General features: G+C 38.8%; 1 protein-coding gene across 1 annotated transcript; it reads right to left on the reverse strand.

Moving 5' to 3' along the window:
* Positions 1 to 456: 456 nt before the first annotated feature.
* rab10 (RAB10, member RAS oncogene family) lies at positions 457 to 19,704 on the reverse strand. The gene is made up of 6 exons (XM_004550601.6): positions 19,009 to 19,704; positions 12,042 to 12,102; positions 8,542 to 8,680; positions 3,531 to 3,620; positions 2,055 to 2,156; positions 457 to 1,597 (listed from the first exon to the last, which is right to left on the reverse strand). Exons 1-6 carry the CDS (start codon positions 19,133 to 19,135, stop codon positions 1,511 to 1,513), a joined length of 606 nt encoding a protein of 201 aa, XP_004550658.1. The 5' UTR covers positions 19,136 to 19,704; the 3' UTR covers positions 457 to 1,510.
* Positions 19,705 to 19,855: the final 151 nt, after the last annotated feature.

Raw genomic sequence — 19,855 nt, forward strand, 5'->3', positions numbered from 1 at the left:
TTCCGAGCAAGCACCGACAGTACGCTGCCACGGGAATGTGAAACTCCCAGATCCTTCCACTGACCGCTACGACACACCTGCACCAGGGCAAACCTCCGCCTACGGCACTCCTGCTATACAGGTGAAAATAGAGCAACAGGACCGCTAGTCTTTGATTTTATTTATTTTCTGCTGTGTTTCACTTGCATTTATTTGAAAGAGTGAGTGTAAACACAAAAAACTATTTTATTTTATGTGCTGGAATGTGCAGAAAATAGGTTTAAATGTTAAACAAATTTCTTCCAGTCAGAGAATGTTGCATATAATTTAATTTTTGCTTGATGCATAAAGAAGACGCACCCTTATTTTCTGAACTTTGAGGCGCTATCTTCAGGTGACACACACCTCCCACACCTCGAGTGTCAGGCTGGTTTTAAAAATCAAACTAGACACTGCACATGATTGAGGACAAACAAGTTAACTTAAACAAGCTTATTTTTTAATGGATCTGCAAAATTGTTTGAATTTCCAAAGAAAATTTCTGTACCTCCCGCCCACAGTTACCCAGTGGCAAAAGTTACACAATGTTACAGAAACGTTTCCAACCCAAAGAAATCTGCATGCAGGAAGAAAAACAAAACAAAACAAAAAAAGAAATAAAAAGTGAAATAAATCATACAGATAAAATAAAATATCAACAAACAGGACATACTGTATAATGCCGTTCTTTTGGCTGGAGGAGAAATTCAAACGCTTCAGCTTCAGTTCAGTGTCTTCATGAAGAGAGCCTGAACCGACACATTAAACTGTAATTTCATTAAATGAATGTGGCTCCGCCCACCACACAGCCCCGCCCCTGTCTTCCATATAAGGCACAGGACAAAATAAACCCCCACATACAAAAGGAGCTAGCCACGCCTCTGTCACTTGGTAACAAATTGTAAATGACCAAATATGGTTAGACAACAGAAACCGCACTAAATGTACAAAATGTTAATCCTATTTAATCTCGTTTTAACTTTGATTTCCTCAGACTGAAGGTGAGTGCTGTGGGTGGGTGGGGTTAAAGGGGGAGGGGTGTGAGGGTGTCCAACCAGGTGAGCCTGTGCAAAGGAAATATTAAAAATATGAGCTTGTCTTTTCCACACATTTTTTTCCTTTTTTTTTTTTTTTACTTAAACTTTAAAACAAATGACAAGAAATGTGACTGGATTTCTCTTTTTATCAGAAATAAAAATGATCATTAGATGCAGAGTGGAGGAACATAGTTGGGTGGAGAAGTGGGAACGAGGGGATTAGACATATGAAGTGGTTTATTGTTTTTATTCTGATAAAGAGACAGAGTGTCAGTGTGCAAGAAAACTCATGAGACAGGTTAGAGGGCGAGTTAGAGTTAGCAGTGTGAGAGAGAGAGAGAGAGAGAGAGAGAGAGAGAGAGAGAGAGAGAGAGAGAGAGAGAGAGAGAGAGAGAGAGAGATTGTGTGTGTCTGAGTGTGTTTGTGTGCGTTAGTGTGACTGAAACAGGAGTTGTTCAACTGCAGCACTTGCTCTTCCAGCCTGTGACTCCTCCTCCGTTGCTGATGTCGACGTTTTCACTGTTGGGCTCTTTTACAGGCGTCTGTCAAAGAGACAGACAGACAGACAGACAGACACACACACAGACACACACACAGACACACACACACACCTTATTAAATATGCACCAGGAAAAATGTGAAGCAACCACTCTGGTTTATGTCCACAATCGCTCCCTACTAAGGCTGGCATCATTAACCATTTCCTAGTTCAGATGCTTCCCCAGTTTCCAAAAATCAAACAAATACTCAGACATATCAGGATCAGCCTGTAATTCAAGGGGGATAAAAGCCAAAACCGTCTTTGAAACATTAATTTAATGAAATACTGGAATATTTCCCATGATGCCGGTTTTTTAGCTTCAGTATGAATAAAGAAAGGGTGAGAATGACAGCTATGAATGGTTGCCATCAGGTTTCATAACTGGGTGACACCTTAGTGGAAAAAATAAATAAATAAATTACTGAACACATGTTCCACGTGAGACATTGAGCACACACCTTTCTGAGGATGTCTTCTGCTAACGTGAGGAAAGCTTTCTCGATGTTGATGTTGGCCTTAGCGCTCGTCTCAAAAAACCTAATGCCGTGCTCCCTCGCAATCTGTGGGGAGGAAAACAAACCCAGTCAGAAACTGTGCATGTGGTCCAGTCCAAAAATAAAGCTGCTGATCTCCTGAGGAGAACAGAGATCAAGTATCGCACACACCTGCCTGAGTGGAACTGTGTGTGTTTGTGCGCTGATATTGTCACTACCAGTTTGCTTTGGTACTTTAAACCAAATCTGTTAAAGGCCCTGCAGTCTCACACAGGTGTTTCCACTCGTTCTGGCTTATTAGAGCTCTGTTAAGGATGAACTTGGGCTGAACTCTGAACATTAAATCCAGAAACTAAACTCTAAATCAACTCGATATCCAACTGCCAAACTGACAGACATCCAAGTACTGCTCACAAATGCAAAATAGGGGTTTAACTCTGAGCGTGTGTGTCCCCTGAGCTGCTATAGTTTTTATTTTATTTTTCCTTTTAGATCAATTTTGTTACAGTTTGATTGTATTAATTTATTTTTACTGTCTAAAAGTGTTTAATTGTGGCTATTATAAATTTCAGACTTTTACATGATACAGGTGGTATCTGTCAGAAAGTAAGTTAAGAACTATGGACACATAAGACACAGTCACATGGACAGATTTATTTTCTATTGGAAAAAAGTTACAATTTTATTGATTTCCCGCATTAAAATTGTGAAGTGATGGCATACGGGCAGTTAAAATGAGTGTAGATACCAAGCTGTTATACTAAGAATATCAGGTTATTGAGGGGTTTTTTCATATTCAACAACAATTTTCTGTTTAAAGAATGAATGCAACTGAACACTATTTTTTTTTTACCTACAGTTTTAGTCTCATGTTTGGAAGCTAAATGAAATTTCACAATAGTTTAAATGGCTTGCTTACCTACTTAGTACAAATAATTCAATCTTTGGCATTTGAACTGCGAAAGAAACTGAGAAAACTAGGTTATTGTTTCTTTGTCTTTCCACAAGGGAACCTTAACTACAGTTCATGAGAAAATAAAGCATCTCATTTCTTTCCTTTTAGTTCATCTCTCCACTGTTAGTTATTATTACTAAAAATGCTAAACAATGGTAACAAGTTCAGTTTGTGCAGAAAGACAAACAGCAGCTCTGTAGAGAGGTACAGATTGTAGTGGAACGTTTGAGCTGTAAATACACAAACAAAGCTACTATCACCTGTTCTAGCACAGCATTTAACTCCTATTAACTTCAGCAGAAAGTAACCTCATGGAAATGTCAGATGGGCACAAATGAGCCACAATTAACTACAGAAGACTTTATGAGTGGCTGCAAACTCAAAGTGCAAGGCTGCAGCAACAAATCAACCAATCGTTGCTGCAGCCTTGCAGGACCTCATTGACGAATGGCCCTTCACAGCTGCACAGGACCGCACCACCTCACCTGCTCTCCCTTGGCTTTTGGTACGACCCTCTTGTCATCCATGTCACACTTGTTGCCTAGCAGCATTCGCTCAACGTCCTCATTTGCATGCTGAAAAAAATAAAACACAAATGAGGAGATTATTAGATCACATTTGCCAAACTTCATCTACATTAAGCTTTTTAAAGGATTTATTGCTTAGATAATCCAAGCTGGCCAATCGAGCCCATGATTCAGGCCCTTTTCTAAAAGAACCAATTTCTAGTGCTGTCTAATTACCACTAGTAGGTAGAGCGAGTGGACAAATGAGTTATTTTCCAGAATAAGGGGCATTTCATTATTGCAAAAGGACACATGTCCAGTTCATACTCAGAGAAAAAAGTAAAACACAAGTGGTCTCTAATAACACTTTTGAAGTTTGAGATATTATTAGGAGTGTATGAACTTCTATAGACAGAGATGCAGGATTAGAAAGGCAGAGCTACTACAGGCAAATGCATCACGTTTCCTTCCTCTGACCAAATTGAAGGTTCTAAAGGTAAGGGTGAGAAAAATGATACGAGACACAGTCTCATCTAATCCACCTGGCTTAAATTCAAACACCTACAGTGTGTTATTGCACCAGAAAATAATGCAGACAGCTAACACGAGACATCCAATATCCAAACAGTCATATTAACTTCTCAGGTCTAATCTGATCTGGAATGAATCCTCAGGATTACTCGTGTAATGCAATAATTACTAGCGAGATCATGTGAGACACAAGATGTATTCAATACTAAAAACAGCGGAAGAGACACTAAAAAAAAAAAAAATGAAAGGGCGGAGGCACACAGAGAAGACAAAGTTGCCATATGTTGCAGTTTGGCTTATAATCACAGAACTTTGCAACAGTCTGACATCTGTCTCCAACTAAACTGACATTTCAAATACTAAGCAGCCACAGCATTAAAACCAGTTGCATAATACTGGTTAGTCTCTCTGCTAGAAAAATAGTTAGGATGTGGGAAGGTGCGGACACCGTTGATCTTGGACTGGCATCCTTTAGTTCTTCTGGGTTTGCCAGTAGGACCTCTGTAGATCAGGCTCAATCAGGTGTCACCCTACAGATGAGACTAGGATCTTTGGCCTTTGTAGGCTGGATCATCGCCTGTGGCACTGTCTTGTGTTCCTTGAGTGGTTTCTGAAGGGGTCTTGCACTGCAAGTGCTTGTGGGAGGCTTGTGGGGGCATGTCTTTAGAACCACAGCCATGTTTAGTTGGCTTGGATTGTGTCAAAGTTACAACCACATCCAAGCAGAATATTGAACTCCATTCATACATCAGTGGTTTTAATGTTGTGGCTGATCAGTGTACATTAGGTCTCATCCTTGTGGCTTCATCTATTCTGATAAAACACAGATGCACAAACAAAGTCCTTTTTCTGACCCAAGAAGAATGCTGTTTATACTGACAAAACACAGCACTGCAGATTCAATAATAAACAAGCGAAATTTAAACAAAATAAATTCTAATATTTTAACACCACTGTGAAAGATCTTGAAGGGGCTGGATTAAAGTTGGATGCACCTGATCAGGCTTTGTCTTGGCTCAAAATGTGATACTTAAAAAAAATTAAATACGAACAACATTTTCACAGTACTCCGATTCTAAAAAAACTGTTCTTTTTGTAAGCTTTTGCACAGTTTAGGTTACAGTCTCCCTCCACCTTCCCATAATCCTCACCTCTTCAGGCCATGATAATCCTCAGCACAACTGCTCTGTAAATGATTAAGGCAAAGGGCCTCCTTTTTCATTAGTAGTTAACAAAAGTCCATCCATTATGCTACTTGTGGCCATTTCCTTAAAAAAAAAAAAAAAAAAAAAAAAAAAAAAAAAAAAAAAAAAAAAAGACAGCACAATAGGGCTGGGCTATATCATACCGTTCACGGTAATACCGGTATAATGTTGGGCAACGATAGGAAAATGAAATATCGCGATAGAATATGGGTAAAACGCGCATGCGCAGTGCCTATGTTTACATAAGCACATGGCGGCGACGCAGAATGAGAAGAGCGAAACTGGATCGTTGAATGAAACGGATGAACCAGAATTGGTTTGTAAAAATACTGCAACTTCAGTGGTGTGGAACTGGTTTAGCTTTCGTCCGTCAGATACACAACAAAGCACTATTTCTGGTAGAGCATGCTAGCGGGCCGGCGTTAGTACTGTGTTTTTTGGAAAATACGGCACACTTAAAATCAATCCTTTGATTTTTCTGAAAATCGACAGTGCCCCTTATAATCCCGTGTGCCTTATGTATGAATTCTGGTTGTGTTTACTGACCTCGAAACGATTTTATGTCGTACACGGCGCTCGAAAATCTGTCAAATGTTTCAGTACGACTTTGCTAAGCTACGAACCCGCACCGCTTGATGGATTGTCGGAGCATTACGGCTATCGTAGGCAGGAGGCTCGCGGAGTGATACGTACTGTGCTTCAACATAATATTACCGTGTTGTGTGTAGAGATGGACCGATCCGATATTACGTATCGGTATCGGTCCGATACTGACCTAAATTACTGGATCGGATATCGGAGAAAAATTAAAAAATGTAATCCGATCCATTAAATATCACGAAAGCACCTCACAAAACTTGCAACACGCCGTAACTCACCTCAGAACGTTAGCACGTCGGAGCAGTATGCATCACGTGATAGAGCGGCTGTGGCATGCGGGACCTGTCGGTGCTCTGGATAGCATTTGGAGCTTCGCTAGCAACCCGGCATTTCATCTCCGACAAAGTTATCCCGAGAGAAGTAAAGCAAGTGTGTAAGTCCATCTCTGAATGTTTGTAAAGCATTCCTGCGTTAAGCTTAACAAGCGACTGCCTCTCCTGCTGCTACTTCAATCATGAAACTGCTTAACGATCAGCTGATCGGCTTTTCTGTCGCGAGTCCGTGTCTCTAGTTTGCTTTTGGCCCACTTTGCACCAGAAAGAGGAAACCAGCGGCTGAACAACAGCAGCACGTTTAAGCTTGATCAGCTGTTGTTAGAATGTATTTAATATTACTTTCTACTCGAGGATCTTTTTCTACGTAGCTGACGGCTGTAACTGTGCAGGGGCGCATCTAGCAAAGTTTAGCCAGGGGGGCCGATAGGGCATTAACAGGGAAAAGGGGGCTCAAAGACATACTTTTCTTTCTTATTCTCATTTAAAATGTCTAGCTTTTAATAAATAATTATCTGACACCCAAAGTTTTAATTTGATGTAAAATGAATAGAAGTCCATTACTGTATATAGTAACTATTAAGTCTAATATATATACCCTAGTAAGCTATAGTACTTTTTCCTTTGGGAAGGTACCATCTGTGCAGTCTGCAATTTTGTTGAAGAAAGATGTTGAATCTATTTAATATTTCTTGAAAAATAATTGATTTCTGTGCATTTTTTTTCACACTGCATCAAATTAAGGTTGATTACGTCGATTAAGCATCATGAGGTGGAGCGTGAGGGGTGGTTCCCTATTTTTTATTTATTTATTTTTGTTGTTGCTGGGAGTTGGAACCCTATTAGTTAGGTTGCTTAATATTTATGCTAAGTACTCTTTAAAATACCAGCATAGGGAGGATGGTGTAGGTTTAAGTTTATTAGATTGATCAGTATTGCTGAACTATGAAATATTTTTTTTTTTTGCATACAGGTATAACAGAATAGCTTTAGTGTAGTTGTTGTTTTAAACTTGAGTATGAACTTATACAAAATGCAGCAAGATATTTAAAAAACAGTTTTGTTGATTAAAAACACTATATCGGATTCATATCGGTATCGGCAGATATCCAAATTTATGATATCGGTATCGGTATCGGACATAAAAAAGTGGTATCGTGCCATCTCTAGTTGTGTGTGTATAACCTCTTTTTAAGTTTTGTGTATATTATACATTGTTATGCTGAGGATATGTCGGCCAGTTTCCACTGGAAATGCCTTTTGGTTAAACTGTCAGCAAGGAATTTGCATTTGCACTGTTAATTTTTTATATAACTTTAATGCACTTTAAAAAGCTGCTTGTTTAAGTGAAAATACATTGATTTTTTTTTTTTGCACTAATAAAGTTCAGGAGTTGCAAAGTATTTTGTCTAGTGTCAATTATATCATTATTGCAGATTTTCAAATGTATATCGTGATAAATATTTTTGGTCATATCGCCCTGCTCTACATCACAACATGTGAGAAGGTCACTGGGAATGAGGCATAAGCTTGTGATCGCCACAAAAACCACTAGATGACAAAACAAGCACCCGATTCCAGTTTTTTTTCCCAGCACAAAGCAACACCCAACGTCATCTGAGTCAGGCCATAATCAGACCGTTAACCATACACGGCATAAAAGACGGACACAACATCAAGATCTGAAAAATCAGACTGCTGAAACCTGCACGCTTTTCAATAACCAGCAGGTGGAAACTCCTGTGGTTCCAACAGCACTTCAGGTTACATAGAAGTTTATAGGAAAAATAGCCCTCAGCTCCTCTTCTCTGTGACCTCAGTAACAGCATGTCAGGTTTCAAAACACCAAGATGGCATTGGCAATGATCAGCTCGGGGTTTCACAGCAGATACAGCCATCTTTTATTCAGCCAGTGGTCTTAACAAGACGTTACAGCTGTCTCACCTTGAATGTGTTCACTGTTACTCAGCTTTTATAATGTTAAAAACAGGCTGAAACAAGTAAACCCGCCCTTGTTGTGTCAAGACTGTTTGTGGTACTGCTTGGTAAAACTGTACAACTACTTCTGCAGTGAGACAGATGCATACAGACAACTGGCTCATCTGATTCATTTTAGTCACACACTCCTGTTCCACAGCTCGCTGCACACAGTTTAACTAGCCCGTTAGTCATGTTGGCTGCATTCCCGTGAAGTGTTTATCGCCATGTTTTTGTTCCAAAGACATAAAGAAATAAATGCAAAATCAGTGTCAACGATTCATTCCATAAAAATAAAAATGATACAGAGTTTGGATACTTTGTGTTGGTGTTTATTTGCCTCACCTCATCAATGTTGCGCAGCCATTTGCTGATGTTTTCGAAGCTCTTGGCGTTGGTGATGTCATAGACCAGCATGATGCCCATGGCTCCTCTGTAGTAGGAGGTGGTGATGGTGTGGAACCGTTCCTGCCCTGCTGTGTCCCTGCACAGAGAACATGTTTTTATTTGCATGTGTTTTCTTGGGTTTGAACTGCAGTGACCTGCATGAAAGGTGCTTCACAAATAAAATTTGACCAAAGAATTGCTTAAATTTCTTCATAATACGCTGAGATTTCACACATTTATCAGCTACAAATGCTTTGTTCAAAACAGAAGAGTAAATAAGCAAATAACTCTGAAGAGTCCAAAATCAGCGAAGACTCTTTCTTTGAGTTGCTGTTAGACTGAGGAAGCTGATTTAAGAAAATCCCTCCAAATAAGATTAAAGACAATCAAGACATTTGTTAGTTAAGAGAAGCTGAACCCTAAGGGCTTGTAAGCACTCATGTATAATGTGGGGCTAAAATTCACCAACAATACAGTTCCAGAGGGAAGGTCCAAACATTTTTTTGATGAAAAAAAAAAAAAAAAAAAAAAGGTTGTATAACATTTGAAAAGTTAATTCATTGTTATGTCAATTTTGACCAAAACAGTAATTATGATTTTTGCAGTGACATCAGTCAGTCTGTTGTGGGAAGCATTGAGACCAGACTCTCTATGTATGTGTCTGTGAGAAGATTCTTAGTGATTAAGTTAAAATAATCAGCCATAAAGTTTGTAGATATGCCTACAATTTAGAACAGCAGCTATCTAAAATGTTGAATACCTCATTGCTGCCATACAAATATAAAGGTCCTAAATGCAAAACTGAAACAGTACGATCCAAACCATTGAGGTTACTGGATTATGAGCTAGACTAGATTAAAAACATGACAGCAATTTAAACCAAGAAAGTGTGATGAAGAAGCAGCCTCTCATCTAGCAAACCATCTGCAACAGCTGTGTTTCATCAACATAAAAAGTTTTTCCACATCAGCCAGTAATATAAATTTCACTGTTTTAAGCTAAAGGAATATTTTAATGTATGTGTGCTGCTCAGCTCAAACGCAGCAAAGTCAAACAATCAAAACAAGTGAGTATTTAAACATTTAGTTGAATACGATTTGAAGAAAGCCCCACATATAGAGTGATTAAAGATAATTAGCACTTTATTATGTAGCATTAAAAATGAATTCGTGCCACTTATTTATGTCAGTCTTCTTAACCGTAAAAACTTCATTATTTGTCCCAGTTACAGTTCAGTAGAAGGCGTGCCAGACATGTGAACCTGCTTATGTGAGGCTATTCTTTTGGTCACCAACAGAGGCTGACTTCGATGATAAAATATTTAGTTAATGCACACTTCAAACTCGACGCAGAGACAAAAAGAAAAAGAAGAAGAAAAAAAAAAGATACTGCTTTAAGGCCTACAGGAACAATGTTATTTAATTTTAACACTTCTTGGAAGAAAAACAAACGGCAAAGCCGTAGCAGGCGGGTTGACCCAGGTACAAATACATTTAAATCCACTGCAGGTTTCCTCGCATGTCTGCACTAGCATCAGCCTCAGCAGTCACTTCTTGCTTTCTGTGGAAACTCTGCCAACATCCATCTATCACCGCTGACAAGGGAAAGAGAGGAAGCCCAGGAGCACCAGGCACCAAAGCAAATCAGAGCTACACTTAAAGAGGCTGTTTAACTAGATACGAGTGTTAATCAAGACACAATGTGCTTGGACAGGATGAAGGGAAAATCTGATCTGAGCCTGAAATGCACATGATCTGACACAAATTTTATGCATGTGCAAGTTATTAAAGTCTTGCAAGATATCTTTCATGACTTCATACTCACTCATCGCTATCCACTTATTAACAAACAAATACCAAAAAGTAAAATGATGCATTTTAATAATGAAAGACATATTTTTACTCTTCAATTGTCCGTCTATCGTCCTTTCTTTGTCCTTTCTTTGGGCAAAAGCTTTGCTCAAGAAATGAAAACATATCCTGACAACGAATAAAGTAATGTCTTCAACCACTGAGTTTAAGAATACGAAGTACGATCATTAATTTGACAGTAATCAGCTTCTTTATTAAATATTTGCCCACTATTGTTTGTCCCCTATTCAGTACTGCATTTATGGTTTTATTCAATTAGAGTTTCACCTTCCAGTGGCAAATCAAATTTCTCTGTACTACCTCAATAATTTGAGTTTTTTTATTATAGTTTGTTTTTAATATTTCAGCTGTTTAACTTACATTTCCAGACAGTAGATCCCAACTTCCCAATTGCAAGATCCCAAGAACCTAAGCTGACAAGTTACTCAAAATAACGTTTTTGTCCATTGTGCTTGTTTTCTAGAGTAACAGTGGGTGTGGCTGTGCAGGTGTCCGTCTCTGAGATAACATGAAAAGATTATCTTTGAATGAACGGACTGTATTCAGAGAAGCGCAATATCCGTTACAGGTTCTGTATTGACCTGAAACTGTCTTCTTGTATTGTGCTACAATGTATTTGTACCTTTGTAGTTATCATGTTTTCTACTTCAGGTTATGCATCACAAAGCTCTGATTCATTTATTTTCAATGTTACTAAAAAAAAATGTCCATATCGTTCACCATTATCAGTCACCTTTAAATAACAGGCTCTTTGTCATCTTGTAGCTTCAAACCAAACTGCTCATGTCTCATATCTTTTTATTCTGGTTGCTATAGTTAATTTCTTCTTGAACTGTCATTCCTAAAAAAAAAAGACTGCCTCAACTGGACTACCAAAACCTTTAGTTGCAACTCTGTTCATTACAAAAGCACAAATAATGCCTTTCTCTTACATTAATCATTTTTTATCTTCATTACTTGAACTTGATTCTCCAACAACTTCAATTTGCAAATTAAGCTAATTATGGGATTTTTTTTTTTTTTTATTTCCAAGTCAGAAAAAGGATTCCACAGGAAAATTAACAGAACAGTATTTGTTTTTTTAACCAATCCCAAATGCTTTCATCCTATAGACTCATAAGAATTAGACCAAATACTATGGACAATCTGCTGTACAAATGCATTTTTTCTTTTAATTCATCCTGTTTCTCTCCGTAATACTTAGAGACAATTTGTAATTCAAATCTAATCAATTTTTGCCAAACTTAACCAATTAAAGGCTCCAAAATATGAAGATTTATGCATTCCTTGAGCATTTGGGCCTTACTCAATGGGCGCTACTCATGTGGGAAAAAAAAGAAAGAAGAAATAATTACTCATCTGGTACAGACAACAATAACCCTACAGCAGACCTAATGGACTGATGATCATTTCCTGTTCCTGCATATTTCAGTGCTTAAGGGAGGTATGTCAAACAGATGTTTCATTATGACATAATGATTCACAAAAGAGGCTACGCTGAAACACGATTCTCACAAGCTTGGTGTGTTTTTCGTATCTCCACAACACTGGCATGCAAACAAAAACTCACATCTATAACTGACTCACCAGATCTGTAGTTTTATCTTCTTTCCTTGTAATTCAACAGTTTTGATCTTGAAGTCTATTCCTGCAAAACAAAAAACAAACCTGTCAGCTTAACCAATATCCATCAGTTGTAGAACATAAGCTGTCGTGAATAAGAAGAGAGATGAACGGCTCCAGCACTGTGACAAAGAGAAAGTGAAGGTCAGAAACAGATAAATCAACGGCAGCGGTTTAGCAACAACTGTTGCCATCATAGAAACAATAGCATTATCTCTTCCTGATTCTGCAGTGTCATTCTCAGCAGACAGCTGGGATCAGCAGCTGGGCAACAACGGGTGCACACAAACCAGGTCACTGAGGTCAAAATTATACTTGTTTTCAGACAGCTGTGAGTATTTTTTTAATATATATAACATACATATAGGTTGCACCTTGTAGTGCATTTGATCCTAACAAGGTTGAAAAATAAAGCTACTACAACTAAAGCGCACTAGACCATATGAGCCAGTAAATACTGAACTTGTACTCTGGTGCACCCCAAAAAGGTTTCGGGCTTCCCCTCGAAGGACAGTCACCAGGGTTGTTTTTTTACATTTTGCATTATGAAATAGAAAAAAAAAGAAAAATTTCTATAAATTTATGATAAGTAAGCAAACACAGGCTCATCATACTGCTTTAACCATATGTGGAATAACTGTACTTACTGGTACTGTTTCTCATCTTAAAACATTATATTTTCTGTTTTGTTTGTTTAATTGTCACCTTTTGGCTACTATTACTAACACCTACAGGATATTTGCCATTCACCGTTAAAAACTAAAATATAAGATGAATGCACTGCTACCAAAGTCCATAGTTAAGTGAAAACTGAACCATATTTTTGCTTTGATTATCAAATTTACGTCACTTGAACCCAGGAGGACCCTCACATGCTCTCAGGCACTACTCTCACAACTGTAAAACTTCGGTGATCTCAAATAAGATTTTTTTTAAACTAGTGCTTTAAGTGTTTTTGTAATATCTGAGGTTTCAGCCTAAAGTTGTTTTTTTCCTTTTTGGTTGGAGATTGAACTCGGGGGAGAAGTTTTGTGGTGCTGCAGTGTGCAATCTTTCCAATGTCAATGTTTTCAAGATTTACAAATAACTGTCAAGCAGTGGAAAGTTACTGACGCTTCTTTTTCACATTCAATGGAATTTGAATTTTATCATTTGGGAAAAATGGGTGTAGAGCTACAGTTAAGGGTAGAGGGGTTACTTATTAAACAGGGGGCCAACTTCCCTCATGTTTTTCTTTCACTTAGTATAACCTATTTATGTCCTTTTAAATCTGTGCTACAACAAACAGCCAATGACTCATGATATTACAGTAACTGTTAAACCCCTCACCTGGGCATATGTAGGATTTCTGCATTTCAAAACTATAATGAACTAAATAAAAGTAGGGGATTTTTTGACTCAAACCACTAACTTCTTTCTCTTTGAAAAAGCTAGAAAACATAAGAAGGCAATTCAACCATCAACTTCCCACTTGAAAGTAAAACACACTAGATTATTATCCTCTTATACTTTAAATGTGAAGGGTAGGTGACTCATCAGTTTCATTTTTAGCCAACAAGTGGTGTTTTCCTGCTAAACACCGAGCTGTCAGTTCTGCTCTTGGTCAGACGTTGTGGTTGGTTAAAAAGTCCAAGAAACAGCTGTGCTCTAGGTGGGGCAAGTTTATAGAATAATGAGGAAACTGCCTGCCAAAGCCTGAGTCACAAAATATTATGCACATCCCATGGAGAGAAAGATACAGTTGGACAGAAAGAAAAGCTAGGATTTAACGCTGGTAAAAGACGGAGAGTTTTCTACACAACAAAAGTTAAGCTCTTGAAGTCAGCCTCAACAGGGATGACGTGTTACTATTGAGGAGAGTAAACGCAGAGGTTCACTCTTTTTACTCTGTGAAGGGAAAAAAAAGAGAAAGAAACAAGTTATGCGCATTGTGCAATCACGGATCATTTATCCAATCAGTGGAAAAACAGTTATACCTATCCCGTAAAGAATGACACTTTCCATGAGATGTGAATGTTGAGCTGGATGCAAGCAGTTTATAGTCGGCTTTCTTCTTAATACCAGAGGAACCATTCCTTCCACAAGTATGAAAGCCACTGTCTGCTTCTGCCAGTTTCCGTGCAAAATTCATTAAATGGAAAAAGATTTCAGCCGATACTATGCATATTCACTCACTTAATAAGTGTAATCTGTAAGGGAGAGGGGCTGAGAGACGGGCTGGAAGCAGGAATAAGAGATGGATGAGAGCAGGGGGGGGGGGGGGGGGGGGGGGGGGTTTCCAGTGGGGGTATTTTGAGAAACAGCTGTGAATCTGTGTCTCCAATGGTATGAGTCCTGTGTCACAGGAAGAACACATTCCTGTTTCATGTCCTGCTTCTGCCGTTGGGAGTTTTGTGCCTTTCAGCTTTTTAGTTTAGGTGTTTATTAACTCAAAGGCCTACAGGCTGCCTCAATAATGTGTAATTGTTTTGTGTAATTTTAACTTTGTTTGTTCGTATGTATTTGTCTTGAAATGTGCTGCCTCTTGGCCAGGACTCCCTTGAAAAAGAGGTCTTTGATCTCAACGGGATATTCCTGGTTAAATAAAGGTTAAATAAAAATAAAATAAAAACTAGTAAATCTGGCCCCCTTTTGTGGAGGATTTCCTAAATGTAACCGAGAGAAATTTTATGGCTTCTCTGGGATGCTTTATATATAAAGCTACTCTGGGAAAGCTTCTGTCAACCTCATGACAGAAGCATATCTTGTAAGCATTATCTCAAATGAAAGGCCATTTTATCTGTTGCTTAATGTAGTGATACGGTTTTAAAAAAAATAAATAAATAAATAAACATCACTATTTTTCAAAGATCGCGAGAAATCAAATTCTAGTATTTAATTAGCCCGTTTCTTTGTGCTAATGAGATGTTGCACAGGTACAGTTAACACATGTAGCTTTCCAACCAAGCTTGCTAGGCATTAGCTGATATGTTAGGTAACTGAGCTATCAAACTAATTAACTCCTGGTTCTAAAAGAACAACATGGTGGCAGCCAAAACACTAACACAAAGCTTCAAAACACTAAGTCCAAAACTAGAGAGTAACATCCTGGTGACTAGATCCTTCAATAGTTTTTGACCACTGTCTGATAGGTTAAAAGCTGTGGATCTAATGTAAAGTTGTCTCCCACCAACCACTTAAACAACAAAAACAGAAGAATGCACTACTGACAACCACAGGTCAGGCTGGTAAAGTATGTGTGGCACAGTGAGAATAGATGATATTGTACAAGGAGAAAAATAGGAAAAAAAATGTGTAAAACTTCTTCAAGAATTAGGTGCGGTGCATAAGCCACCAGGTAAAGCTAGCATGTCAGGTCTGCCACAGTGGCACTGGTCCTGAGCAAGAGACTGACAGTTTCTAGTGAATACTGAAAAGTATTTCTGCTTGATAAGCTCATCCCCAACCTCAAACCACTCACAGTTGTGGCAGGGTTATCACATGCTAGTGGTTTCATTGGACCCCATTTTCATGTTCAAACCTAGCCTCTTGACTAGAGGCATGACAGTTCTGAAAATGAGACTGAAATCATATACAAACATCCACAATTTAATATTGTGGCTTTCTGTACTGTGATATCCATGTGAAACTGATAAAGCATACTAGTCTGGTGAAAGCAGTACCGATTGTTCAGGTGATGAGTGAATTGCAAATAACAGAGTCTAAATCGAATAATACAGTTTCATTTTTGTTCAAGTGATTGTGTTTTCCTTGTTGTTCATACCTTCCTTATAAAACCCGAGGCACAGACTGAACCATTGTTTTGGTTACACACCTACTCTTTAAACATTTGCAAGTCTTTGTTGGATTAGATATGTATAAATGTGCCTACATAGATATATATTCCAGAGACATTTATACTGCACAGTTTTGATGTATCACTGCAGACAAGACAAGATTTATGTATTTATTTATTTATTTAAAAATAAAGGTATCCATCTACCATTGTCTTCTTTTAACTGTCTTAGCACTGATTTATCTTTTTTCCCCCCATTTTGCCTGCAACTTTTTAAAAACAAAAAACCCAACAACTTCTTGTTAACAATGTCTGGGTTTCTAAGCTTAAAAATACAGTATTTTTTACAGTATCCAGTATGTATTCAACCTTTACATACAAGTTATTGGTATCTTGTAATTATACGATTCGCTAGAACATTATTAACTGTACTGATTGAAATAATCTTAAAAGTATAGTTTTACAGATTTGCTTTGATAACCATATACACCAATCTACGTACAGATTACGTGACTGGAGAAAGATGACATGTTCTACATACAATTTTTACAGCTTATCACATTGCACGCGGCTTTGTTTTGAATACAGATGTAGAACAAAGACAAGAGACGAGCCAGGAGCTTTCAAGTGCACGAACTATGCTGCAGTTTTATAGAGGACACTCTACAAAGGAGCCAGCAAAAAAACAACAACTTGAGATCATTTCTGTTCCTTGATTTCCAAGTATTTCTTCTTAGGTTTCAAGTTGACAGATCATAACAAACTGAACACTCTAAAACGATCACTTCCTAAACTAAACTGACCACAGTGAGTGTTGTCAACACTTTCTTTTCAAGCACTTGTGACTGATCACGTTGATACTTTAAATACCTTCATAACCAACATAATTTGTTCCCACGTAACTACACAGAGGTTAAAGCTCCAGCAACACTTGCAATATACAGAACTACTTTATTATCTGACTGATGCATTTTGGCTTGTGAACTTAGACCTTCATGAGTGACAACACATTCTGACTTTTTGTTCTTATCCATGCACCTTAGAAGTAGGTGAAGCTGTGCCAGATAACGCTACTCTGTTTTTATGGACTACACAGAAACTGGGTATGTTTCGGGGTTTCCTGCCTCAAAAGGGACCTTTAGGGGCGATGACTACATCTGCACACAGTTAAAGCATCAAGTCTGTATTTACATTCCCATTTAGTTATGGCCATTTGATAAACAAATATGTATTTTATGCTTGAGTAAAAGAAACACCACATAAATAAACTGAACGGTACTTTCATTCCAACCCTGTTGATTTTTAGTCTGGATGATGATACCACATTTATTTTTAATTTGGAGGAAAATCCCTTGTGTTTACGGTGTGAATACCTCCAGCACCATTTTAACACATTATCCTCAGCTGCTTCACATGGAGTACACAGAGTATATAGAATATATTTAACAAAGCAAATAAAGCACCTGTAGCTGATTTAAAAACATAAAAGTACTGACTTACTACCCATCTTGCCAGGAAAGCACGTATGCAAGGAGCAAAGGTCACTACCGATCTCTACGTGCTGAAGAACCTGTTAGTCTGGACCAATTTTCCCCTTCTTCCAACTAACACTACACATTTCTTCCCTTAAGTGACACAGATCTGATGTGGTGGCTTTGACTCAAATAAAACACATAGGCCTAAATCTAATTGACTGCATGCTGAGAAACGACATGGGGTGTAATAAAACAAACACCCTGCAAGTCAAAGCAAAACTAAAGGAATGACAAAAACAATAAAACGAGTACATGTGACATGAAGAGTTACAACAGAGTGACAGGTCAGTGCTCTAGCTGAACAAATCTAATCTAGCCTGGATGCCAGTGAGAATACATTTTCCCTTTCCAGTTGTGTGCTTTCGGCTATGTAGTGACAAAGAGCACGGCTTCAGAAGAAAGCTCAGTCCATGAATCGAGCACATAACACCAGCACATTGCAGTCAAGCAAAGCACGTTTTATATTACATTATTACTCATCACTAATCTTAAGCAAGAGGAGTAAATGGAGCCTTCACTTGGGTTATGCAGGGACTTGACATAGTTTGACACTTGACTCATGTGAGCGTGATGTTTGGCGCATGCGTGAATAGGACGGATGGGGAGGGGATGATGATGCCATCATGATGAATTGTTTAATGGTTCTCACTGGCGCACTTGAGCAAAGTAAATAAGTATACAATATTTACTCAAGTACTTAGAATACAAACTATAAGCGCTTCTAATTTTAGAAAGAAAATGCAATTTTCAGCTGCTTTTATACAATTAGATTCACTATAGTCAAAGTTTTCACCTAAAAAGTTAATTTCTTACATCATATAATCAAGTTCCCAATGCTAGAATATCCAAGTCGCTTAAACAGCTTCACCTCCATTACTATTAGCGGTGACAACAATCTGAAGCATGAACCCTGTCCTTATCTTCAACGTCATGCTGCTCTGTTGTATCTTATTTACCCCTTGGGGATAAATAAAGTCTTTCTGATTCTGATATCCATGAAACCATGAACCCGTGAATAATCACTCCTTCAACTTGTGATAATCAAGTAAAATTTTGCTTTTACAATCAAGTATTTTTTGTTGCTTCAAATCAAAACACTCATACAGTTGTTGCCTTTAACGTGTAATTCCTGACAAGGACTGTGCAATAAACCTATATAGGCTGATACTGAGAAGTAAACACCTGTCACTTAAATGCACAGGCGATTTTTCTAGTGCAGCACGGCCCTGTGGTGCTACTAGCCTTGCTAGCTTCTTAGCCGCTGGGTCAAGTAAACTGACAGCAAATTTGGAGACTTAACGGGCTATAATTGTTGCTGCCCAGTTAAACCAAACCAAGATATAATGATAGCGTTTTGTTATTAACGTCGCAATCGTTTATGAGCAAGTGATGGTTTAGTAAGAGCTCATAAAGGCTGCGCAACTAGCTTTCCAGCTAACCTGTACAGGCCCTAGAGAGAGCTGCTGCATGCTCATACCACACTAGCCGCCAACAAATCCGTCCTGCATACAACCTCCAGCTGCAGGGTAGAGGCAGGCGAGCCTCACAGCTGTCACACTACCTCCGGTGGATGCAGAAGGGTCAACGAAATCACCTGTTACAACGCCCGTGATCTTCTTACCTATGGTGGAGATGAAGGTTGTGTTGAAGGCGTCGTCAGAGAAGCGGAACAGCACACAGGTCTTCCCCACGCCCGAGTCGCCGATCAGAAGCAGCTTGAACAGCAAGTCGTACGTCTTCTTCGCCATTGAAGAATCAGTTTGTGTTCACCCCGATAGATACAAAAAACGATACCCTAGAGTACGCCTATGTGAAGTCTAAAGCCAGCTCCTTGGCCAACCTGACCAACAACTGTCCTCTTGGCTGTTAACAGTTAACAAACTGTGGATTTGTTGATTAGCTTTGGCAAGCTAGTTGGCTAAACACCACCCAAAATAATGTGTCTGTAGAGTCGTCCTAGAAGTTCTAGATTCCCAAACCCGACCGTGGTACCCCCCCTTACAGCATGAGAGCAAAAATAGAATCTCCTTCTGTGTGATACCTCTTTTTCACTCTTTCTTTTCTCCCACACAGTCGGGACAAAATGGCTCCTCTCTCGCACTCTACCCCGATTCACTCTTTCTTCAAACTAACGGCGAGCTAATTCAGATTCTCGGCACACCCCGTCATTCCAGAGCCCTGGGACAAGCTCGACCGAGAAGAAACTGGGAAAAATCAAGACATGAAAGTGCGCCGAATCTGCTGTCTGTTCCAAGTAATTTCACTTTTTTTTTTCTGTAGAGATTAGACCGAAATACAGACGACCGCCGTCGCCTTCGAATGGGAGCCACCGCGGCGACACCCTAGACCTTTTGGCACGCCTACTCCCGCCCCTTCTGTCAAAATTCACGGCTCTGATTGGCCATTTCAGCTGTTGCTCCTTCAAGCGCCCTAATCTGAATGGCTATCCAAGCAGGCATTGTAGCGGT

The sequence above is a fragment of the Maylandia zebra genome, linkage group LG15 (genome assembly GCF_041146795.1).
Source record: "Maylandia zebra isolate NMK-2024a linkage group LG15, Mzebra_GT3a, whole genome shotgun sequence".
Lineage (NCBI taxonomy): Eukaryota > Metazoa > Chordata > Actinopteri > Cichliformes > Cichlidae > Maylandia > Maylandia zebra.